Below are 25,865 nucleotides of genomic sequence, written 5' to 3'. Positions count from 1 at the left end.
AGTTTCCATAGTAATAGAATGGTCATACATCCCCCCCTCTCTGACGGTTATCAAACTGGACAGCACTGGCCGACTTTGTTCTCTAATCATTGCAACATTTATGATTCAGTCTATTTATGCCGTGTCCAAAAGCGGAATTGATCCCTTTTTGTTTTGAATGTATCTCTGAATCGGCTCTGATGGCTGTCAGCATAAAATTACATATTTTTGCTGTACATTCATAAAAATATGAGTATCTGTCACTGGTGTATAGCAAAGGCTGAGAAACTGTTGCAAATATGGTGAAGGGTGACATGGGAACGCTGGCTCTTTTGAGATCTCAGGTTGATACATGCTGTCTACCCCCCGCACGCTCTGATGGCACGCTCCCTCCACTCCCGCAACGCCAAGAATCTACGGCCACGAATAAATCTGTCACATTCCGACAAGCGTGAGCATTTGCTTTCATTTGATTATGTTGTGTTCCACCTGCGACACAAAAGGCTAGTCGTGTTTTGAACGGCTACTCCGAAGACGACACCGTTATTAATTTCTTTTCTGGAAAAAAACAAAATAAAAGGAGTGAATGACGCCACTGCAATAATGTCAAACTGTCAGAAGGAGAAATTCACTAAGGCAGAAAAAAACCCCTACTAAACACACACCAATCTCCCCTATGTAAGGGTTCAGCATTGAGGTGTGTGATGACTCCTGGGCTGATACACACAGGCACACACACACAGTTTGGGGTGTGCAGATGGTCGGTGGTGTGAGTGAATGTGGTCGGGCGTGTGGGATGTGGTGTGGTGTTTGGGGTGTGCATAAGTGTCTCATGTGTATTTGTGACGTGTGAATGGACACGCGTGCCACTGTGTGTGTGTGTGTATGTGTGTGTGTGTGTGTGTGTGTGTGTGTGTGGGATGTGGGGGTGATCCCCTCTCTGCCTTCCTGTGGCTTGTTGACATGAAGCTAGGCAGTCAGGCACCAATAATACATGAAGAGCTGTTCAGAGGCAATTAGGATCAGTTGTCAGGGCCCGGGCCCGTTAATGAAGGGAGCCGAGGAGCTGAGAGGGCGGCGGGCGCTGGGGCACACGGCGGCAGCGGTGGCGGTTGGGCGGGTTGGCGGGTTGGCAGGGCGCGCGGGACGCCGATGCGCTTTGACAGATCCAGCCCTTCCCGTGTCCTCGGCCGGTACAAGCTACTACCAGCCCTAACGATGTCGCATGGCAGGCAGATAATCCGCCTCACACGGGCTATGATTCGAGAAAATGACTGCTGCCACGACGGGTCAGCCTCGGCAGGGTCACAGTGGGGAGTCCAGCGGTGTGTGCGTATGTGTGTTTGCGTGTGTGTGTGTGTGTGTGGGTAGGAGGAGAGGAAGAGCTTGGCTGGAGAGGCATGAGGAGTGGGGGTAGGTGGAGAAATAATTACCCCCCACCCTGCTTCACCTTGCTCTTGTGTACTGCATGCTTGGAAGACTAAAGCGGAAGAATTGGGGGGGTGGGGGGGGACGGTGCCCTTGCGCGTGGGCTTTGGGGTGCCCTTGTTCCCTCACCCTGGCGCCCCGCCCTTCACTGCCTCTCGCCCTTTGCTGTCTCCGACATGGAGGAAGCCGGCTGCTGCTACGGCAACCGCCCGTATGTGTCAGAGCGCATATCCATCTGTGCACATGGGAGTGGGTGCTCTCCCAAGCCAGCGAAAGACAGAGACACTGGGAGATACAATAAGAGAGAGAGGGGGAGAGATAGAGAAAGAGAGAGAGGGAGGGAGAGAGAGAGAAAGAGAGAGAGGGAAGAAGGGAGAGAGAGAAAGAAAGAAAGAGAAATTGACAAAATGAGGGAGAAAGAAGGGAGGGGGATTCTGTTATTATACCCTCATGCTTGCATGTGGGAGGCAGCGTTGGTGCCCTGGTGTAATTGGTCCTTCTGTCTTGTCCTGTCCTGTCCTGTCCTGTGAGACCCTGGATGAGAGCAGAGGGCTCCTGCCTGTGCTTCAGATGGAGTCAGGCAGGGGCTGAGTGCCAGAGAGCTGGAGTGTGGACTGTGAGGAGGACCCCACCTCCCCCACCACCAGCCTCCACATCACCTCCACACGGTCTCACCACCCCAACCTCCGCTATCTGCTAACCCACCACCCCACACACCACATCCCCCTGCCATGCAGCCGACTCATTGCGCCAGCCAATGTCACCCGGCATCAAACACACGGCCAGGTAGCGGGTGAGTCACCGCCTGACCAACCCCCGCCTCTGACCAGGGCGATAGAGACGGGGGGTCCAGCGAGGTGGAGGGCGCTGTGGGTAAACAGGTGCGTGTTGTGTTCCCGTTTTCCCTTGGAGGGAGAGGGGGAGCGGGGGTGTCTTTCCCCATCTGCTAGGCTTCGGTGGAGCGCTGAATGAGATCAACTGCAAAGAGCCATCAGGTGTGTCTGCTGGCTTCACGTGCACCCGGTTGACCCCAGGAAACTTTGGAGACCAGATCAGTCTGTGCATGAGTAAGGCCAGTGTGACGCGAATGTCCACTCAAAGCATGTGTTCCGACCTGACATGCCAGTCGATGACTAAGGCCTAAGCAGGGGCATTCTTGGTTTTGTGCCTTTGTGATATAATACAGTAATTTTCGACAGGAGGCAACAGGAAGTGTGGTAAACATAAATGCAACCAGCAAAATTAAAATAACAATAAGGTTTCCATCAACACCAAACACAAAACTGCTCCAGTCATGAATCATTCAAGACAGGGCAGGGCAAAAAATACCCTCTCTTTTCTTCGATCGGACTCTTCCAGAATTTTGTCTCCAGGTTGAGTGCGATGATCGTTTAGCTGCATTCATTAGCACTGATAGCATCCGCGCGGCACAGCTATTGTTTCAGAGGGGATGAGTGGCGAGCCTTCCCACTGTTTTTAGCCTGCAGCGCCGCGCTGTTATTGGCGCATTATTTCATGCATGCTCTCCTCTTTTATCAACTGTGTTTGAAGTAATGTTAATAGACTAGAAAATTGAGACATTTATGAAGTATGGGCCGTGTTTATGAAAAAATCCATAAAATATGATGGGGCGGGGGGGGTGGTGGGTGAGGTGAGATTAAAGGCAGGTTTTAATAGATTATGGCGAGGCGCGAGCGTCAAGGGCCGTCAACGATACTCCTCGGAGATCGCTCCGTTTTTATGGGATTAATTCTGTTGTATTAAAAATGAAGTTAAACGTCCTAATTAATCTGTACACTTGGCATAACCCACCCTCCATACCCCCTCAACACACACACACACACACACACACACACACACACGCATCCTTGAATAAGACCCTGTGGCCCTGTGAGCCTTCACAAGTCTTGCTTTTCAGCTAATTACCTTTCCGTGGGTAATTGAGGTGGATGAGGCTTCCGTCGATGGTTTGTTTGTTTTTGAAGGGTGGGGAGGGATAAGGCAAAATCATCACTCTTCAGCCCAGTGATGCGTTCTGACTGGAGACGAATAATGCATCTTCAAATACAAGATCTGCTCATCTTAATTGCCAAATTTTGTCTAATATCTTTCTTTTCTGACAAAAACTGATGTGCTATTAATCAAAAGCAATTTATGGAAACACATTTTTTTATCACAGCTTAACCCCCAGTGGAGCCCTCAGCCTTTAAATTCCAATGTGAAGCCTCACATGGGATACAAAGTCCCACTCAGATTACAGTTCTATGTATAATCATCAAACAAACAGGCTAATGCTGTTCACAAAAGACAGAACCTTCTGAACAACACTTAAGCATAAAGAAATGGGTGAACATCATTCCTGAGCTCAGTAACAAAGAGGTCAGGCCTGGCTCTTTGTTTCAATGTGTTATCCCTACACCCCCCCCCAAAAGATTATTTAAATTTCTTGGCCCCCCTCACCAAAGCAGGCCACTGCTTCTTTTGACAATAATTGTCAATGTCACATCCACTTCCCCAACTACTCAGTAGCACCATTTTGGCAATTCGCAAAATCCAATGCAAATCCAATTCTGTGCCCACACGAGGATTTCCACAAAACAGACTGCCGCTCCCGACGGACAAAGAACTAGAGGGTCTATTCCCTAACCTAGGACAGCCGCTAGTGTGCCTTCCCAACAGCCCTCCCCCAGAATTTAATCTGTAAATAGAATTTGGGAACAAACGTCCTCGGGGTATTGTATTTGTCTTAATCTGAAAGGGGAGATGCTGTACAATCCTGGCGCCAATGGGGCCTCCACACAAAAGGAGATTTTCTGTCTTGGAATTATGTAATTATAGAATCATTTGAATTCCTCTCCTGCTCATTGGCAGGGAACCTCAGGAATGGCTGGCATTAAATCACAAAGGTGTGAGGCAATAAGCAATTTGGACCCCACACTGTTAACTACGACTCTGGCTAATGGAGGGTCAATTCATGCCATCTGCCAACACGCGAGCTTAATCGTCTGTTATGAGAATAGATTGAAAAAGCAGGGGACTTTTCTGTCTTATTCTCTCCCCCATGCCTGATGACATATCAATGCTATTCAAAGCAATGTCATATTGTTGAAGAAAATGAAGGCTTTGTCTTAATGGAAGAACGGTCTCTCGGAATAACTCAACTCAACACAATCTTTTTATGTCATATCTGAAGCCTTAAACCGTACCTTCAAGACTCACTCCCCTGTGAACTGTAGCAAATACCCTTTAAGGCCTAATCTGCACATTATCACCGATATCCCCAAATGACGGAGCATGTCCAGTCTGCTCTCTGTGGTAAATCCAGACAAGGCAATAACCACCATTAAAAAAAAAAAAAAACGGCCCGTTTACTGTATCAGGGACATTATGCAAAACATGACCCCAAACCAGAAACTAATCAAGGGGAAACCCGATAGCAAAAAACAGGAATAAACAAAACAGAAATTGAATTATCTTTTCCGTGCCTCATGCTTGATTTCCCCTAAACGATCGCAAAACATATTGAAAGCCTACAGCGATAATCAGCGAACGCTATAACTAATTATAGTAACTAATTCCGTAAATCACACTGGATCTGAATCTGTCATGGAGCCAAACAACATCAGCCGCCCCACAGCAATTAGTCTAAAGGGTGTTTGGGGAAACATATCCAGCCAGTGGCCATTCAAACCACTTCCTCAACTCCCCTGCCCTCTTCTACAGGCTCAATGCAGCCAGCGGATGCGGGCCAATGCCTGATGCTAGACACGACAACATTTGGTTCTCTGACACAGTCCGTCAGATATCAGGCGCTATTACATGTTATCATACACATGTTAAATGTTAATGCAGGTTAATAAATGTCATATGATAAAATTCATGAATTGAAGACCAAACAATAGCAGCACAACGTACACGATTGACAACTGTGTCAGGGACTTAATTGAGATACCACCCAGAAAGGGGCATTTTCAGCTCAGTTCTTCCTCTGGGCTGTTAATGGGATTTCACAATTAATCACTAATTATTTCACCAGGAGGGAGGAGGAGGGCGCGAGGGCTTTTTCGGAGAGCGATTCCCTCGGTGAGGTTTGGTTCCAGGGAGGCCTGTCTTCACTATACAGCGGCTACATCGCCTTCAAATTCACATACTCATTAAGGATGAATCGAGTGTGTGTGTGTGTGTGTGTGTGTGTGTGTGTGTGTGTGTTTGGACCACACACGTCTGCATGAGCACAGCATGGGGCTAATTGTATCAATATGTGGAGCCATCTCTAGAATTAGGGTACTGTTAATACACATGCTACAGTTTGATGAGTCGGAGATGGGATGGCGGACAGATCTGCACCAGGGAGGGGTTTGTGTGTGTGTGTGTGTGTGTGTGTGTGTGTGTGTGTGTGTGTGTGTGTGTGTGTGTGTGTGTGTTTATGTACTTCATTGTCTATTCCCAGTCAAAGATTTACCACAGCACAAGGTTCATATTTATGGTGTGAGACTATGGAGCTTGAAATGACTCACTAGAGGCCAAACAATTCTGTTTTTCACAGACAAAACATGCGCAAATATTCAGGCTCCTCTGCCAAGGCTGAATCACAACGACGCCATAATTGGCCAAGTGTACACTGTGGCCAAAAGTACACTTTCCCTGAGTTTCCCATTTCAAATATGTCATGGATGTTTGGGGCATAGGAGGTCCAGGTCTCACATTTGCACAATATTTCTCGATTGTAAATTGTTTGCACGGTTTGGGTTAATCGATGCTGTTGACAAACCTAGCTAGTGGGGGGAAGGGGGGGCGATCTGGAGGTCTACCTGGCCACCCATGCCTGCCTTTCATGCACACATGGAAATAGAAGAGTGTGGACAAGGCCTTGCGGAGAGGCTGGCGGAGAGGAGATGAGCTGGCTACACTGTTGACAATAAACCTGACAAGTGTAATCCGTTAGCGTGCAGGTAAACAAGAGCCTCAGCCAGCCGTGCAACCGCATTCGCATCGCTCAAGTCTTCCTTTGGAGTCACATTAGCGCTGTGCTTTACGCCGGCTCCGCAGTTACATCAAAAGAGCACCAGATTTTAGTGATCGCCACAGACACACATAAGTACACACGTACACACACACACACGCACACACACACGGAGCATTTGTGTCATTATCCAGTCTAGGTTAGTGTGCAACTACAGTCTTATGCTAATATAAGTTTTGTACTTTGTTTCACAGATGTGGCTAATTATGGAAACCATAATATCTTAATTGTGACAGAGAAAACACCGGAACAAACAAAAGCTGTGAACCTATAAAACTGGGTGTCATTTTTTTCATGCCCACTCTAGGAGAGAGAGAGAGAGAGAGAGAGAGAGAGAGAGAGAGAGAGAGACAGACAGACAGAGAGAGAGGAGCCAGAGCCTTACCCTGACGGCCTGGCTGTAGGGCCCGATGTTGGCGGGGGCCCAGTGGGACAGGCTCTGGACGTGCATGGCCTCCCTGGACTGGAAGCAGCCCTCTGCGGGAGGCTGAGTCCAAGCATGGAGGAGGCAGTCCATCTGCAGGAGGTGTCCCGCAGGCAGAGGGGCCTCCACACACACCCTGGCAAGAGGAGAGACAGGAGGGGGAGCAGTGGGATTGAGATAGATGCAGTATCATGGCCAAAATGACTTCGTATTACAGAGCAGCAGAAAAACCACATGGTCTACATCAGCGTTTGATGTAATATATACATTAAGGGTTTGTTGCAATATATACATTGTATTACATTGTACATAGTGGGAGTAAATGGGTATAAATATTGTGATTGCATTACCCCAGGAATGACATAACTTTTTTAAGAGTGGTTATGGGAATGTCTGCTGGTCAGGGTTGCTGGGCTGGATTTAAGTGTCAGCAGAGTTGGCTCAGAGGTGTGGGTGCCGGCCACTGCTGTGGGCAGTGTGTAAACACACACGGAGCCGTACCTGGCGGGAGGATTGGAGCCGAAGTGAGACACGTAGACGCTGTTCAGCTCCTTGAAGTCGGCCATGTCTCTGACATAGAGGTGCACTAGGACAATATCCTTCATCTTCCAGCCTCCCCTCTGCAGCTCGTCTATAACACACACACACACACACACACACACACACACACACACACACACACACACACACAAACACACACACACAAACACACACACACAGTGAGCATGACCTCAGGTTATGTCTCTCACAGCCTTTTCTCTTTGTGAGTATTAATATTTACACATAGACACCCTCTTTTCCTCAAAAGGCCCATTTGCGCTTGCCTGACTATAACTTTGCGCGAGATAACGATTTCTGGAACGACTGATGCTTTGTGACCTGCTCCGTGGCATATCATATCATAGCTGTGTGAAAGCACAGGTCTTCAGGCAAGGCCCGTCTGCCCATAATATTTTCATACCGCATCAAGTTTGTTGTTTTTTTCTCCTCCCTTGCTCTCCTCTACTGTGGAACAGAAACAGTGTCTCAGCGCACTTCACACAGCCGGCTCATACAAAGAGGCTGTTCATGAAATATTAACTTGTTTAATATTGTCTCAGAGCCGTGAAGGCTGTTTCGGCAGAGACGATAAACATTAAATATGCTTTTCATCTTTCGCTCCAACTTCTTAAGCAAAAAGAGAGAGAGGGAGAGAGAAAGAGATGCTCTGTTAAAGACGCCACTTAAAAAAAAAAGTTTCTGCAGGCAAAAAAAGGCAAAGCACACAGTATTCAAAAGAGACAGAAAAACGATAGATAAAAAGAGAGGGAGAGAAAGAGAGTAAGAGAGAGAGGAAGAAAGAAGGCATGCATGTGTTTTGAAGACTCAGTTTCGTTCTCCCCCACTTAAATTGAAGAGCCTGTCCCTGGCCCTCTTTTGTGATGGACAGGGCAGAGTGTGTGTGTGTGTGTGTGTGTGTGTGTGTGTGTGTGTGTGTGTGTGTGTGTGTGTGTGTGTGTGTGTGTGTGTGTGTGTGTGTGTGTGTTGGCGTGTGTTTGTGTGTGTGTGTGTGTGTGTGTCTTTGTGTTTGCAGGGTGTCAGATAGGCCTGCCTTTCGCCTCCACGCTTGAAAAGACTGGGGTTGAATAAAGAGCATCTATCCTCTTGCTCCCTGTCCCACCTCTTCAAGTGCATTTTGCCAGCACACCAAGGAGAAATGAAAATGTCTATGAGAACAAAGGAACAAAGGCTGTGTGTGTGTGTGTGTGTGTGTGTGTGTGTGTGTGTATGAATGTGTAAGAGAAGTGGACCAGACTGGCAACTTTGCTTCATTTACTGCATGTCCTCTCTCCACTCTCCTGTACCCCTGCCCCTTCCTGATGCTTTGTTTTATTCCTGTCACCACCACCTGCTGAAAGCAAGACGTCCAGCATCGTCTGCTGATCTGGTCAGTGGAGATGCAAGCCTGCGATAACATGGACTATGGAGCCAGGGCTGGATAGAACCACATAAGAGCAAACACAGACAATTTCCTTTTTCACCATCCTTAAATACTTGATGCTTTTTTTGCTTTTTATTTCATTTTTTTTTTTTTTTTTTGGTGGTGGTGGGGGGGGGGGGGGGTTGTTAGGTGAGTGAGCTCTGACGGGCTGCTGCTGTACCTTGCAGCCTGGTGAAAGCCTGCTTGGTCTGGGCTTGGATTCTGCTGCACTCCTCCTCTTGTTCGCCGTGCGCACCAGAGATGCCAGCCAACCACTGGTAGCCTGCCACACTGCGGGGAGAGCAGGCGAGCATGGGCTCTGGAGAGAGAGAGAGAGAGAGAGAGAGAGAGAGAGAGAGAGAGAGAGAGAGAGAGAGAAAGAGGGAGAGAGGAAACACAATGCAGACACAGAGAGTCAGAAGAGCGCATGGCACCGGCCTTTGTGTGCCAGGGTGTCAGAGACAGAGGGGGTTGGATGGTGGTGGGTGGTATGGGGGAGCAAATTCAATTGAGTGCAGTTGATTAGGGGGAATGGGAATAAGATTCAAAGACTAATGGAAATTCATGGGAGATTTTCAATTTGTGACCTCAATCGTGATTAATTAAGAGAATTTAATTCCTTAATTACCCCGATATCAGCTGGTGTCATTAATTCTAATGGCCGTCATCAATAAAAGACAAATCATGTAAAAGAGATGATGGCATGTAATATCATACCCAGATATCACCACACCACACACACACACACACACACACACACACACACACACATATACACATACAACTACACATGATCACACACGACACACATCTCACCATGACCCCGCTGACAACTAAGGTCGCTGTTTGATGTAAATTCTTCCTGGATGGCTTGGGTTTTATCAGCATATTCCGCCTCCTCAGTCATCTTGTCAATGGCGCTTTGGCAAGGACAAGTACCGAGGGGCAGAGGACTCTCTGTGGGGCCCTGAAATCAAGCCCAAACGGGAATAAATCAGCCAAGAAAGATACAGGGAGATGGGGGGCTGGGGGTGGGGGTGGCGGGCAAAAAAAAAAAAAACAAAAAAAAAAAACGATACATGCGGGTGAAAACAAAACTGAGCATAATTAGTTTTCCAATAAGCTGCCATGCATGCCATGTCAGTCTTCTCTGACGTGCCCGGGCCAAAAAATGACTGGGAGGAGGAATGAATATGAAAAAGCAATGCTAACATATTCATGAATCACAGCGAGAGGGGGCATGCTTTTTTTTTTTTTTTTTTGTAGCTTGATACAGTAAATGCAATCGTTCCATCCGTCACTCATTCAGCCACACTGTCTCTTGACGTGTCGAGTGTTTCACACAAGAGCCCGGTGTTTCATCAGTCTTGTTTATTTACATTTTACCCTTCATTTTTAAAATAAAATACAATACCAAAACAAAAATGGAAATGGTTGTCTGTATTTACATGCAGTATTACCTGACAGAAAAGGGCACTAAAAGTATTCACTGTTTGAAAAAAAAAAAAAAAAAATCAGTTTTAGGCTTTTTTTTTTCTTTCTCTTAAATCTCCTGCTGTCAGCTGCATTTGCCCATGTGATAATCAAATTAATTATACTCCAGCCCCAGCCCCCACACAGTAGAGGGACTCCTGCAGAATTAACTCAGGGCAAATGATGCCATTCGCCCCCCCACACACACACACACACACACACACACACACACACACACACACACACACACACAGGCGCACGCACACCCCCACCCACCAACCCCCTACTCCCATGCTGCTGGTTCATCCAGAGCGGGGTGTCAAGCTGGATTCGTCAGCCTGACGGAGAGCACTTTGGACGGCTGGGTGAGGGGAGGCTCTCCCCTGGACAGGGCCCTGGAATCTCCCTGCTCTTCCCTGCTGAACTGGAGGGGGGGTGGGAGGGGAAGGGGGAGCAGGATGGGTGGCTGGCTGGTGGTAGCGGTGGAGGGGGTGTTTGTGGGGAGAGAGGAGAGCATGGCTGTAGGGCTGGGTGGCTGGAGGACACGAGAGCTGAGGGTTACTCAGGCTATGTTTTTTTTTCTCTCGCCAATAACTAGCCCCCAACAACTCGCCCCCTCCACCACCACCTACCCCCCATCCAACTCCCAACAAACCAACAACAACCCCTCTCTCCCTGAACCCCACACACACACACACACCATCATCCCAGCGGCTGACCCTGCCTGGCTGACCCAGAACAGACTCTCCACTCCCGCCAGTCTCACATCAGATCTACAGCGCACAGCTTCTGCATCTCATTTCATTTAATTTCATTCACCCCGTCCCCTCCTCCTCTCCTCTCCTCCTCTCCTCCTCTCCATCTCCTCTCCATCTCCCTCGCTCTAATTAACATCTCTCCTTTCAGCCAGCTCTCTCCTCAGGAATGCTGCCAAATACGGAGGCTGTGTTGGTTTGTGTTTATTTGGCTTTGGGGTTCTGGGAGTCTGGCTCGCCGGACACAGATTCTGCACACAGCATGGCTGCTGAGAGCCAAGCTGCCGAGCGGGAAAAGGAATTAGACGTAGTGGGGCCCTTTGATGCTTTTAAGCGCTGTTCTCAGAGCAGTGGAGTGCCTAGATGAGGGAGCGTTTGATGCTTTTAAGTGCTGTTCTCAGAGCAGTGCAGTGCCTAGATGAGGGAGCGTTTGATGCTTTTAAGTGCTGTTCTCAGAGCAGTGGAGTGCCATGGTGGCGGTGGCGTGCTCTGCTGCGGATGGGCCTGGTGGGTTTCCTTCTAGAGAGTGAAGCTAAGTGGTGCAGGGACACGGTAATCATGATCCAAGATGAAACTGGCACAACTGTGGTCATCTAAAAACGTATAAAACACACACGCTCTCACACATACACACACACACACGTACTTAACCACATAAGCAAACACACAGAGATCACTGCCACACATATCAACACACTTTACTAAAAGAAAAAACAAAACAAGGAAAAAAAACAGGAAAACAACTACAGACAGTCAGTCAGGCAAACACACTGACTACAACTCCAAGCACTTTCACTGGGGCTCATCACACATGGGGTACTGCAGACTCTGGGGCCAGAATAACCTTTCTCTATCTCCCTCTCTCTCTCTCTCTCTCTCCTCCCTCGCTTCATCTCTCCTCTGTGCCTCTCCCTGGTGACAGCTATCTGGGCGTAGCCGCCCAACACCCCCCCCTCCACTCCACCCCTCCACCTACCTGCACGCGGGGGCACTTTAATTTGAGCCGACATGTTTATTAAGCCCGGGCCTAGTTTGGGGCGGGAGTGAATATTGCAGACGTCAAAGTAGGCCGAGTGCGGTGAGGGGAGATGGCCAAGGGAACGAGGGAAAGACAGAGAAACAGAGAGAGAGAGAGAGAGAGAGAGAGAGAGAGAGAGAGAGAGGAGGATGAGAGAGAGAGAGAGAGAGAGAGAGAGAGAGAGAGGAGGATGAGAGAGAAAGGGATGTGGGAGAAAAGCCCCTGTGGAGACGCTGTTTTCCAGAGTGCCTCCAACCCAACCCAACCCAACCCCTCTCTCTCTCTCTCTCTCTCTCTCTCTCTCCTCTCTCTCTCTCTCTCTCTCTCTCTCTCTCTCTCTGCCATGTCAGAGCTGCAGAGATGTTCAACAAACTTCTCACGCAGCCAACGGCGCGTCCCCTTCCACTCTCTATCTCTGCTGTTTTCATTGCACTCGTGATTTGTCCCCCTCCCCGCTCCAACCCTCGCATAATGATATAATGACTGAGTTCCAATTTCACGAGGAAAAGCCGTGTCCATCGCTCCAATCAAAAATAAAACAAACACATGGCAATTTTCTCCCCGTTCTGCAAAATCGAACAATCAAAACAACCGAATGAAACTGTCAATAAATAAAATACACATCATTCCACTTGACTGGTTTACAGCGCGACGCAGGCGTCATGTGAAAGCAGAACAGCTTTTTCCCAGGCCTGAATGAACGGCTCATCCTGGGAGAGGAGGAAGAGAAGAACAGAGGGGAAGAGAGAGAAGAGAACAGGGGGATAGAGAAGAGAGGAGAGGGGTGGGGAGGTGGGGAAATGGGAGGAGGCCATAAGAGGACAAGAGAAGAGGATGAGAGAGAAGAGAGGCCAAAGAAAGGCAGAGAAAAGAGAAGAGAAAAGAGGAGAAAAGTATAGCGTAAAAGTCGTGAAGAGAGGAGAGAAGGGAAGGGAGGAGAGGGAGGAGTGGAGAGCACAAGAGAGGAGAGAAGAGGAGATGAGGACAGTGGTGTGTCCAGATGAGATGGGAGCGGAGCCGAGCAGACCTGGCCTTTGTCCTCGATGTGCATCTGAGTGAGGCGCAGGTAGCCGACCGGCGCAAAGGCGTCTGCCGAGTGGATCACCGTCTCCATGGCATCACTGCAAATTTGACATTAAAAACCAGTTAAAAACAGATAACAAAACAGAAATATACCCTGAACTACACCCCCAAAACAATGTGAATTCTTATTATCTACATGAAACTACTTAAGCTGCAGTGTGTAACGTCCCTTTTGGCTTCTAGTCCAGGTACCAACTAAAGGAATGAGTTTTAGGAATAGCCTGTTGGCACCAACAGCACAATGAGGCTTTTTTGTATGGGAGATAGTGTGCTTTATGATAACTTACACGACAATCTTTTTCTTGAAGAGAGGGCAATCGGTTGTGAAGGTCTCGTATTCACCCCCTTCCCCACAAATGTGCACTCCATACTTCTGAGAGAGCTGCCAGAAGGGAAGGAATTCATCAATGTTTAACAGCCGTTTCATGAAAGGGACTCCACTTTTCGTCCATTTCCTTTCCGTCATTAAAGACCGTTGGCCCAACAAAAAAAAAGTCTGAATGAAACCGTGGGCCACTTGTTAATGCGGCCGATCCCATATAAATTTTACGGTCTCGGGCCCAGGGGCCTGGGGGGAGCTGGTGCGGGATTGGACCGGAGCCCAACAGTGGGTTCATGTGGGGTGAGGCGAGGAGGTGGTAGTGGCAGAAAGAGAGAGAGAGAGTGTGTGAGAGAAAGAGAGAGAAAGAGTGTGTGAGAAATAGAAAGAGAGAGAGACAGAGATAGGCACTGAGAGAGAAGTGCTCTGACCTGTTTCAGATGAGGTTCCATCTCCGCCAAAGACTTCCCTAAATGCTTCTCAGGGTCCAGGCACACACACACACACACACACACACACACACACACACACACACACACACACACCAGAGGAGAAGGGCCCCATCAGAGACACAGTGCAGTGATTCATGATGACAGCAAGAGGCAGGCCTGTCTCCCACACACACAGAGACGGCACAACACAGCACACACAAAGAACTTGGCCCGGGACCTTATTTATTTGACTTTGCAAATTGTGTACACAAATCTCTCCGGGTAAGGTTAACAGTTTTCAGTCGTGCTGAAAAGCGAGCCCCTGCCTGGTTCCTTTGTGAACGTAAACTGGGAGAGATCCTGTTTATTTGCCTTTCCCCCCTTAAACGGCACAGGGAAGTGACTCAGGCCCCACAGATGTGCTTCGCACACAGGAGACAGAGGGAAAGAGAGGGGAGAGAGAGAGAGAGAGAGAGACAAAGAGGATTGAGAGAGAGGGAGATATAGATAGTGAGAGAGAGGGGGGGGTAGAAGGAAAGTGAGGGAGAGCAATGTAGGAGGAAAAAAGAAAGAGTGAGGGGAGGATAAGGGAGAGGAGTTGCCCACGAGTGATGATGTCTTCTGCAAACATGTCCGTCCCTGTCCTTGACTGTAATCTCCCCAGACGTCTCTCCCCCGACCCCTGGCTCACGGCGCCTATACCTCTGTGTGCCTTTTCTCAGGGCCAGTCACGAGCCTTAAGTCACTCCAAAGAAAACAAACAGAACAAAAAAAAACCATGACGCTGGTTGAGCCCCCACGTGCGAGTGCTCACCACTGCCTGCCAGACGGCCAGTCCCCCCTGCGTGAGGCCGACTCCCACCTGGTTCTGATCCCGCCGCCACCACTGTGCCACACCGAGCCACACCGTTCCCACTCCACTTCCCGGTAAACAATTCCATGTCCTCCCTGATAAACAAACAGGAGATGCTGGCTACTTACGCCCCTCAAAACCGCAGCAGGACCAAAGTCAGGGCTTCCCGGCAGACGCGGCAGACGTGGCTGACGCGATGACGCGAGGCGTGCTGCAGCAGTGTGCCTTTGCAGAGTCGCGCCGTTTCTCACGGCAACAGCCGGCTGCACCTAAACCAGGTTTTGCTGGGGGAAATGAAATTAAACCCAAACCCTCCTGCCGGCGCGTCTGGACGGTAACGTGAAGGAAACCGTATGGGGCCGATTCAGTTCGCGTTCAACAGCGCTGCTACAGTGGCACTACATTGTCAAAGTCCACCGCAAAAAAGTTATCGAGAACACGGTAATGCAGACTCTCCTGCTCTTTTTTTTCTCTTTCACTCTTTCCCTTTCTCCTGCGAAAACCTCAAAGGTCAAGGGCTTAACCGCAGACCCTGGGGAAGGAGGGGGGCTTCAAAAACCCCACGTTTCAAGTGGAGCCAGGCCACGAGCTCCTGCAGGATGGGGGCGGAGGGGGGGGGGGGGGGCACGAGGGCAAGCGGAGGGGAGAGAGAGACGAGGCCGAGGAGGGCCTGCGTCTGCCACCCAGGGGAACGCTGCTCTTAATTAGTGTGAGAATATCTAATCTCGACATCTTCTCATCTTAACCCCACGCACAAAAAGGTAATAAGGAAGATAGAGAGGGAGAGAAAGGAAGAAAGAGAGAGAGAGAGAGAGAGAGGGGTGGGTGGGGTGGGGAGAGAGTGAAAGAGGTGGGGGGGAGCATTAAAATTCAATCCAATTTAAATATCCCTTTTTAATTAGTCATGCCTTTTAACAAATTTTAATGATTGGCTTCAAATTGCTTGTGAGGATGTCGCCTTTTCCCTCCCCCCTTTTTCTTAACATGTTCATTAACTTTCCCCACTCGTGAATAAAATATGATACAGGACTTGGTATTTACAGGGAGTAAGGAGACACAGGAAATCCACCAGGCCATTCCAATGGTTAATTAAAGAGTGTTAACCTGAGCCTGGCTCCTCAATTCCCTTCTCTTCACCTGAGGGAGCCACACCAACGTCAACAGACGGCAAACACAAACAAATATCTTATGTGGCTGGCGTAGATAGCCAGTGTAACTAGAACAAAGACTGTCTGAGAATGGTGACTAAACAGAAACTCTAGTCTCTGCAACATCCGCCTTACTTGATCTTGCTGACCCATTTTATGCGTCAACATGATTGACATCAGATACTGATCAGATATGCGCTTGCTGCATGTGTTTGTGTCTATTTTCAAGATGAATGTGAAACAGTACCTTCCTGGCATGACTGAACACAAGTGATTTATTAGAGCCCTGTGGTTAATTCAGAAGTATGACACTCTTCAGCAAGCACTAACTGGTAATTGAGAAGTCATACAACAAGCATCAAAAACCAATCAGACCAGGGACAACCACAGGACTCAACAACTTATTAAATAATTTATGTCTAAAGCATGCCTGTAGGTACTGAACAACCGCAGACACAAAGCCAAGACGAGCAAACAGAGTCCCTGTGTTTGGTCCATCGTGGGCAGCCATTTAGCGCTGCTTAACTGACACACAGCACTCCGTTACAGGACCTTCAGGTCCCTCGCGTCCCCTCCACCTGCTTTAGTGGCTGACCTCACTCTCATTACACCGGCTCATTATGCCACATTAAACCCAAATAATCCTACCAGAAGTCGCCGTTTGTCTGCCTCTGAAGACCGCTTCTGAGCACTCTACTCAGACGGTGCTCTGGCCAAAGCAGAAGGAATGGCTCCCCTTTAAAAGGATTTTGTCCAGTATTATCCAATAAAAGAGCAATTAAAGGCAGTGAACTTTCAAAGCGAGGCTATCAGGCACAGCAAGGGGAAATGGATTTTAAGGTCTCCCTGCTCACTTCATTACTTTGCTCAACAGCCTCAAATTAGAGGGCAGTGGGAAAAAAAGTACTTTCTCCTGGAAAGTTTGTGATAATTGAAAGAGATAATCTAAGAGACTAGAGGTTGAAGGTCACAAACAAATATGTGGCAATCACAGCCCTTAATGGGAACAGGTACAAAATTAAATTGTGTCCCACACACAAACACACACAACAGATACAGGCGACCAGACAAAACATATATAACCAACCAAAACATTACTTTATGAGAGCTACTTAACATCACAACCTTGAACCCTTCAGGTAACTTTCTTACATCATTCTACTTAAAAGATATCCCCGTTTCATTCTTCATGCCTTTGGTGAAACTCAAAACCACCGCTGCTTGTGCAATTGAATCAGCCTAATCACCTTGGCTCCTTATAATCACCAATACCCATGAACACAACATCTCCAAACTAACCCAGATCAAGAGAGTTAGCTCCCAAATTGAAATGAACACTCTTTGGGTCTCTGATGCTGGCTGGAGAAGCAAATTAAAAAGCTGTGAGATGGTAGATAATGCGTTGGTGATTGGAAATACTGGCCGTCCTGAGATTGTCTCCTGATGGGCCTGTGTGGATTGACAACCTAGTTTAATCCCTGCTTTCAAGAGAAGGGGGAAGAAAATTGGATTCATGATGTGTAACATTTTAGCTTCTGAATGCATGAAATGACGTGAGCTAGTTCATCCTTTTGAACAATGCTCTCAAAGACCTTACGAAAAACAATAACCACACACTATCTTTCCCATCTGAGAGAGAGACGGAGAATGAGAGAGAAAGAGAGAAAGAGAGAGAGAGAGAAGGAGAGGGAGGAACATAAAAAAAACACAGATGATAAGATTAGAGTATGTGTGAAATTTGTCCAAGCCCTTATCTGAAATTCTGTGTCTGTGCATAGAATAATAGGGTAAGGCAAATGCAATTCTCACACATCAAGGTGGTAATCTTTTTATCCGACAAATTAAAGGGAAAAACGAGGGCAATTATAACCTCGTCTGATGCTTATCATGCTGTCTTACACAGACTTTATCCTTTCGCTTAAACGAAACAGGGACACAACAAATCTAATATTACAACCATGTCATTACTACAACAGTAAAGCTGCTTATATTATCTTACATAAAATTTCATCTCCTGATGTAGGAGTAACATTTGACTGCATTAAAGCAGTGCATAAGCTTCACTGTACAGCCATGATATCTGTATTCTTACAAGATGAGGACAAAAAAATAGTGGTGGTGCAAGATCGCAATTACTATATGACAAAAAAATAGTCCTTAGCCTTACTTTGTTTTGTTCTGGAGATGTTCAAGGTTAACCTCACCAGCCCAAGAGCATAGTCTGTCATTTATGGGCACTGGGCTAAAGTTACTCTGGCTGTATCCATCACAATGTTTTATTGCAGGTGGTGCCACAAATGTCAACAGCAAATTACGATACTGCTCCCAGGACTAATTTGGCTACTGCCATTGGAAAAGCAATGAAAGTCTGACTTCCTCTGGAGCAGCTGGCCACTTCCCTTATTACTGAGGTATCATGGAAAAATCTGCTCTGCTGCTAACGATAACATTACCAATCTGCTATTCTTACCACACTTGTACACAATTAAGCCAATTAAACCTTTAGAAAAGCACAGCTTTAACAAGCATGTCAGACATGTATGTATTTGATATGTCTTGAAATGGCTTTTGTCCAGTACCTGCAAATGGGGTGTGTGTTGCAGTCGGAGTTATGGTTATGTCTCCTTGAAATAATTAATTGTAAAGAAGATTTTTAGCATTCAGAGGAAGACTCATAATGGTCAAGTTTTGTCAGTGAAACCTTTCAGCCTCATCGTAGCAATTAGGAGCGGGAGACCAATTAGCGTCCTGTGACTGCAGCAAGGGTGGGTGTCCTCACCTACGCAAATCAATCAGCTTACTAATTGCGTGAATGTTTAATGTGTGCTCGTCTAAACAGCCAATTACCAGGGAAGAGAGCTCATGTTGGAAAACAACAAGGACATTCTCGGACATCGATAAAAGAGCAGACAAAGCTGCGATGAGACCGAGCCCATCTTGGGAGGCCAGGTATTTTTTTCCAAGAATGATTACAGTACTGGTGTTCTCTTTGTCTTCCTTGATCGAGTAAACCGGCAATGAACTCGGCCCCGCCTCACCAAAAGAAAAACTCCCACCTGGCAGTCAGCCCCTGGCAGTCCAACCCAGCTGTTGTAGCAGGGCTTAGGCACATCAAATAAAAAAGAAAAACAAAGAAGAGGGTGAATTTGTCGTTTTTCAAAGTGGTCGCGACCTGGAGGGGGGCAGGCGATGTGTCTTTATCTCCGTCTGAGGTCTACCTAAGCGACCCTCCCATTCACCTCCACCCCCTTACCCTTCCCACCTCCAACCCCAACCCCAATGCCCCTGTCCCGCTTGCACGTCACCCAATACCTACACCCAATCCCTCTACACCCCCACACACACACTTCTCCACTTAAACCTGATCTAATGAAAGCTGCAATTATTCCGCTGGTGGCTTATGGGCTGGCGGCACTTGCAGACTCCTCAGCGCTCTCTCTCTCCCTCTCTCTCTCTCATGTCTAATTACAGCCGCCCCGGGGACAGGTGAGGAGTCAGCGGCGATAAGATCTGAGAGCCCTACCTGTAGCCAGGTAAGAGGAGGAGGTGGTGGGTAAAGGAGGAGGAGGTGGTGGTGGAGGTCTGAAAACACAACAGGCCCAAGGTAGTTTTCCTTTCTAATTATAAGCCTGTGACACGCAGAGAATGTGCTTTTTTGAGAGGGAGCGGGTGTTTTGGTGGGGGTGGGGGTGGGGTGTTGGTAAGGTGAGGCTGCGGTGCCGTCGGCAGGGCACTGCGGTGAGGCCCTGGGGGTGGCGAGGTGAGAGCCTGTCTCGGTGACAAGTGCGAAGGCTCAGGGCGGTGTTTCGGAGAGCGTCGCTACTGCCTTGGGGGTTGGAGGGTAATGTGCATTCCTTGGGAGGCATACAAAGGAGCTTTTTGTTTCCGCGGCAAAAAACACAAACAAGAAAAACGTGGCAATAAAAACATGAAAAGATGCGTCACTGGAATTACTGCTCTGAATTACTGTGGAATTACCTGTTCTGGGCTAAAGACTTCCTGTAAAATGCAAATTGCATGAATGAAAGGATATTCAAAAGCTAGAGTTCACAGTTGTGCTTCATAAAGTCTTCTTATATAAAAGACATCACAAACTTGTCGCATGATAGAATTTCAGTGAGCATTTTTGTGCTATTCATGACAAAAGCTATTTGTGACAAAAATAGTTTGATCGGCACGTGGACATTGACTAATAGTTTTAATGGGTAAGTACTATTTTAGATTGGGCATAATAATGTATACTATGTATACCACTGAATGTTGCAGATCAAGTGTCTGCCTGAAACCCTTAATAACTGATTACAATTGAGTCTGACAGCAAGTACTTAAGTGTGCGTAAACAGCAGCTAAATGGAGTGATTTATTGCCACAAGTGGTTGGAGGATAAAAAGAACCATTTGCAGCATAATGATCATTTATCACTTCCAGTGTCAGTGTCAAGTAGACACAAGTAACAATCCGCATATGGAAAACTCACAGAGAAAGACAGGTTTTCTTTCTCTCCTCCTCCACCCTTCCTTTTCTCTCTCCTTCCTCATTCAGCAACCTGATCTGCATCTTCCCTGAGGCCACAGCGCGGGCCGACTAGCACTAGCCAGGTGACAAGACACTAACCTCTCCGCGGCCGCACAGCTCTTTAAGAGCTTAAACGAGATATACTAGATTTTAATCGCCGCTTCACGGCCCATGGCTGTCGAGGTATGCGAGGGACCCTGACGAACAAGACGTGCCCCCTCCCCTGCACGGTGCCGTGGCGACTGCTGGGGTAATTACGGACGCCTTATTTTTTCATTAACGCGGGTCGGCAATCAGTCAAGATCTTTCTGCGGCTGCCGGCTTCGGCTCTTATCTTTTGCATACTGTTCAACGCTCGACCGAGCTTTCGCCCTCCAGCCCAAGCCTCAACCATCTCCGCCAGCCGCGTGTTTGATGATTTAGTCTGCGCTATTTTGCTTTTTGTGCACTCTATCTGTCTCTGGTTACACTGAGGCGGCTGAGCAACACCCTCCCCACAACACACACACACACACCCACACAACCCTATTCCTCCCTCCTGTCCCCACTGACCGACCACAACTCTCTCTCTGTGTGTGTGTGTGTGTGTGTGTGTGTGTGTGTGTGTGTGAGACTGTGTGTGTGTGTGTGTGTGTGTGTGTGTGTGTGTGTGTGTGTGACTGGTGAACTGCCAATACTGTAGTGTGAGGGGTGGGGGTGGGGGGGTGTTGTGGTGGCAGGGGTGACTGCTCTGCCACAGCCCGCTCACCCACCGACGGCGGCCACTTTGATGAGGAGGGCGTGGATGCCACGCGATATCATCTCGGAGAGCAGCGACTCCTGGTCCCGGCGCCACAGGTAGGCCAGCGGCTGGAGCTGGAGCCGAGCGCACCTGAGACAGGAAAACAAGAGCGAGAGAGAAAGAAAAACAAAGGGCCAGAGACAGAATGATGGAAAGAGAAACACAAACACCATGATAAGAGGAGAGAGGGAAATCAAGAGAGGGAGAGAGGGAGAGAGGGAGGAGAGAAAAAAGGGAGGGCGAAAGAGAGAGCATGAGAATGTGAGACAAGGAGAGGGAGACAGAGATAAAGAGCTCACATCACGCCGCCGCCACCAGCTCAACAACTTCAAAGACAATTGGCACTTTCGCTCTCCGGGCAGCGTGCCACGGCCCGGCTCGTATGGCACAGACACTCAGACCGGCTCAAAGGCTCCCAGCTTCACCCACCGAGCAGGGTGGAAATTAAAAGTGTAATTATGAAATCACAGCTAAATCCCCTTCACTGCCACCAACTCCACCAACTCCACCACCTTCCACACCCCCCCCCCCCCCACCTCCATTGCCTCCACCATCTCGTCATCCAGTCCTGTCATGGAGAGAGACCGCACAGGTAACCTGAGCCCCAACCAGACGCCTCAAGGTGCGAGGGGCCCCCACCAAGACAATGGGTGGCTGACGGGAGGTATTTGTTGACAGGCAAGGAGTCGCGCGGCGCTGTCGGGGTCGGTGGTGGTGGTGGTGTTGGAATGTGCTGGAAGATGAGGCCGAGGCCCCTGACTTGATGGCCCGACAACACAGGCCGGAGGGCGGCTGTCACAGGGAAGAAACTTCTCACCATCGCTAAGACTAAGGCTTTTCGGGTCGCTCCGGCCACCACTGGCACGCCGTAGATTCCCAGCATGCCAAGGGGCTTTCACTGGCACTCCAGTGCCTGAGTGGCTTGGTACCAATGTGCCATCACAAGCCACTTACGCTACAAGAGTATCAAGTGCATGAGCTTTTGGGCTAGGTGATATGGGTGACTTTGAGGTAGAGCATCAGATGATACAGTACAATACATCCAGCGGCAATGAAAGGTGACCAACCATTCTTTTTATCATCAAAGTATTGTCAAGACGCTGGGGACTCCTTTAGGGACTTGCGGTGGCAATACGGTCAAAACATCGAACAGCTTTGAATAAGTGGTAGAAAATCCAATATGGTGGGTATAAACAAAGGTAGTGGTCTGAAGCCAATTTTTAACAATGAGGTTCTGCCAGTACAAAACATTCTGGAATGCTGACAGGGAATATGCTGGTACCTGCTAAAATTTCAGCGAAGATTAGGTTGTTGTTTTTTTTCTCTTCCCAGGCCATTTAAGATGTTAAACAACACTACACAAAGAGTTCACGGTCATCTATACATAACACATACAACAAGAGTGCTCCAGCAGCTTTTGGCTTGCATCCCGAAATTAAAGTGCAATTCAATGCCTGGACAGTGGAAACTGACGTGCGCCAATAGAGGTATCGGTTGAGCGCCGAGTGTGTGTGTTCGCGCTGTGAGAGACAGTTGAGATCTACTTACACATTTTCCACTCGAACCCGCTGGTAGTCAGACAGAATGGCCCCGACAGACACCGCTTCCACACTCTCCTTTTCCTGTGAGGGGAAGGGAGCGGAAAGGAGACTCAGTAAGGGCCAGGCTCAGTTTCAGAGTGTCTCTATTCTCTGGGAGGCAACTGGACACAGCTCTAACGATAGCGTTAAGTGCCCCCCTACTTCTACTTAATAAAACTTTAGCAAGTTTTGTTCTCTAAACACCAGGTGTGGCCGTAAACACGTACATGTATGCTGGTGCACACATACACACACACACACACACACACACACACACACACACACACACACACAGTCTCTCAAGCACATGCAAACAAACACTCACAGTCTGAGAAAACAGACTCTCCATGCTTTTCCTTCATCAGATAGGCAGTGGGGGATGTTTACATGACGGCGATATCAAGGCCTTCCTGGCCACACACACACACACACACACACACACACACACACACACACACACAGGGCGAGGGGGGAGAGCCCAACACCTCGCCTGGCGTGTGGCGCCGCCACCACCCTAGCCACACACACACACAGCCTGGTCCTTTTCATCAGAGGCCTCATGTGAACCTCCAACCCAACCAACAAATCAACCCGGCGGAAAAAATGTCCCCGAATCCTGGGGCCGGTCCAGGAAACTCTCCCTGGTTCAGTTCCCGAGACATCGCAAGCACAGACTCATTGTCTCAGACAAATCAATGGTGGTCAAGAGAGAGCTGCAATACTTGCCATTGAAACGCAAGGGTGGTTCGGCGGTACTAATGCCTCGTGGTGACAACGAACCAGGCTGGCACACTGGATCAGTGTCACTGGACCAGATTCAACCATCAACATGCCCAACAAGTTTTTACTCAGGCAGAGCATAGCTTTCCCCAGCCATCACTGAGCTAAGGCTATGAGTTTATGGAGCTACAGATGTCCTGACAAACAATCCTAAAAAAACAAAAACAACAAAAAAACGCTCACAACTCCAATTCTCTGCAGGTTATGTACACACACACAAACACACATGCCCTGGACTATTCATTCAACAACACCTTTATTTCACCTTACGAAAATCCATCTTTAGGTCTCACCTATCTGCAACCTGCACAGAACGCATACAAACACATTGAAATAAATAATACACAGGCACATTCACAGTCTCCAACACACACTACCCTACCGACACACACACATTCTCCCCCTCCACACACACACACACACACACACACACACACACACACACACACACACACGCCTGCAGCTTCATTAGGACATTACATGGGTTGTAATTAGAGCGAGGGGCCAAACTGGCGCAGCGCTGGGCTGCTGAAGTTGCCAGTAAATTACCTTGTAGCCATTATCAATTTCCCAGGCTACTGGTCCTTAAGATAACCTCCCCCACCACACATGCGTGCGCCCCTACACTCCCTGTGGTCCTTCCTGCAATTTTTCTCTGCCTGATAAACATGCTGATTAAAACGGAGCGCCCGTGTAAACCTTTGATACTTTTTTAAATGAAATCCATGCGCCTGCCCCGGGGGCCAGACGCTGCCTGCCGCGCTAACGTGTCAGCTAATCAGATAAAGAATATATATGTGTGTGTGGATGCGTGGATCAGGGATGCCCAGACACAGCAGCCGAGGCGAGATGAGGCGAACCAAGGCGGCAGCCCACGATGCCGATGGAGCCCCCAGGCGACAACAAGCGCGAGACACACACATACACACACGCACACACACACACATAGACATACACATAAACACACACACACCCACACACACACATAGACATACACACATACACGTTGTTCATGGAAGAACAGGGTCAGTTTACGGCATGTATTAAGTATACAGCCTATCTTCATAAAAAAGGACACGGAGTAAACTGCTGTGATATGAAGGGAGCTATTATTAGGCCAAATGTACAGCAGTGTGTAAAGCAAAGATATAGTGTAGGTGCAAACGTAGCACACACACACACACACACACACACACACACACACACAGACACAGACACAGACACAGACACACACGCACACACAAATATATCTTCAGGGCAAGGCACAATCACTGTTGACCAATATCTGCCTTGAATATGCATCCCATCACACAGTGCAGTCAGTAACCTCTATGATTCAAACGGAGCGATACTGATACGATGTTAGTCTGTGGTCACAGTGACAATAACTAAGCTATGCTGCCTCTCTATTTGATAGCCAATCAGAATCTTGTGGTGAAGGAACAAAAAGGACTGGGGGGTCAGTGGTCTATTTGCATGGGGTGAGTCATAAAACGCAATATTATTAAGCAACATTTTTCTGAGTGTGTGTGTGCCTGTGTGCCTGTGTGTGTGTGTGTGTGTGTGTGTGTGTGTGTGTGTGAGAGTGTGTGTGTGTGAGAGAGACACAGTCGGACTGTGAGCAGACAGGCACAGCATCGTCCAGCAACAATGAGGAGAGCTCAGGCTTTCCCGGGTCCAAGGGTAACCAGAGAAATAATTACACAAGATACGGTTCCACTGCAATAACAGGGGCTTGCCGCCCACTCATAACACAGTGTGGGACAGGAGAAACATTCTCACACCCGCATTTTTTTCCATCTCTTTCCCGATTGACTTTGGAGCGCCTAGACCGTTTATAAACACGAGTGCATAAACCTCAGGACCCTCGAAAGGAGGTTATTTTTGGATGCGCCTTTGTTTTTGTCCCCATTATTGTCATCGCCCAGGAGACCGATCGGAATGAAGGAGCCTGACATTACTTTCTTATGGGTCTCTATTTTTCTGCACAGAGCAGTAGCCACTTGGATTTCACAAATACTAGACATAGTTTCTCATCCTTTGTGGGAAAGGCAGGAGGAATAATTGTTGCAGCAGAGGGGGTGAGAGAAAGGTTGGGATGGGAGTGGGGGAAGGTGGGGTGGGGAGGGGGGGGGGTACAGAATGCATAAATCAGGAGAAATGGATATTGCAGGGGTGTTCCATGTATTCATGACACTATGAAAACATAAACTTTGATTTCATGCTGCTTCAGATATTTATCCACATTTTTTATTGCTGGGGTAATGGCTAAAAGAAGAGCCGCAGCCGACCGTGAACACACACACACACACACA

At 48.3% G+C, this 25,865-nt stretch overlaps 1 protein-coding gene across 2 annotated transcripts in view; it reads right to left on the bottom strand.

The window, feature by feature from the left end:
• dph6 (diphthamine biosynthesis 6) overlaps nt 1–25,865 on the bottom strand; it is a 57,224-nt gene that overhangs the window by 19,726 nt on the left and 11,633 nt on the right. Inside the window, exons 4-12 of one of the 2 annotated variants that reach the window (XM_048228607.1) lie at nt 22,739–22,812; nt 21,162–21,280; nt 13,894–13,955; nt 13,431–13,525; nt 13,088–13,181; nt 9,631–9,781; nt 8,996–9,133; nt 7,356–7,485; nt 6,816–6,990 (exon numbers count right to left, since the gene is read on the bottom strand). In XM_048228607.1, the coding sequence (XP_048084564.1) occupies nt 6,816–6,990; nt 7,356–7,485; nt 8,996–9,133; nt 9,631–9,781; nt 13,088–13,181; nt 13,431–13,525; nt 13,894–13,955; nt 21,162–21,280; nt 22,739–22,812 (1,038 nt within the window). Of the gene's footprint in view, nt 1–6,815; nt 6,991–7,355; nt 7,486–8,345; nt 8,829–8,995; nt 9,134–9,630; nt 9,782–13,087; nt 13,182–13,430; nt 13,526–13,893; nt 13,956–21,161; nt 21,281–22,738; nt 22,813–25,865 lie in introns of those variants that run through there. The other variant, XM_048228608.1, reaches the window with a different exon arrangement.

This window comes from Alosa alosa, chromosome 19, assembly GCF_017589495.1.
Source record: "Alosa alosa isolate M-15738 ecotype Scorff River chromosome 19, AALO_Geno_1.1, whole genome shotgun sequence".
NCBI lineage: Eukaryota > Metazoa > Chordata > Actinopteri > Clupeiformes > Clupeidae > Alosa > Alosa alosa.
The sequence above is the reverse complement of the archived record's forward strand: the minus strand, read 5'-3'. Positions and strand labels throughout refer to the sequence as shown.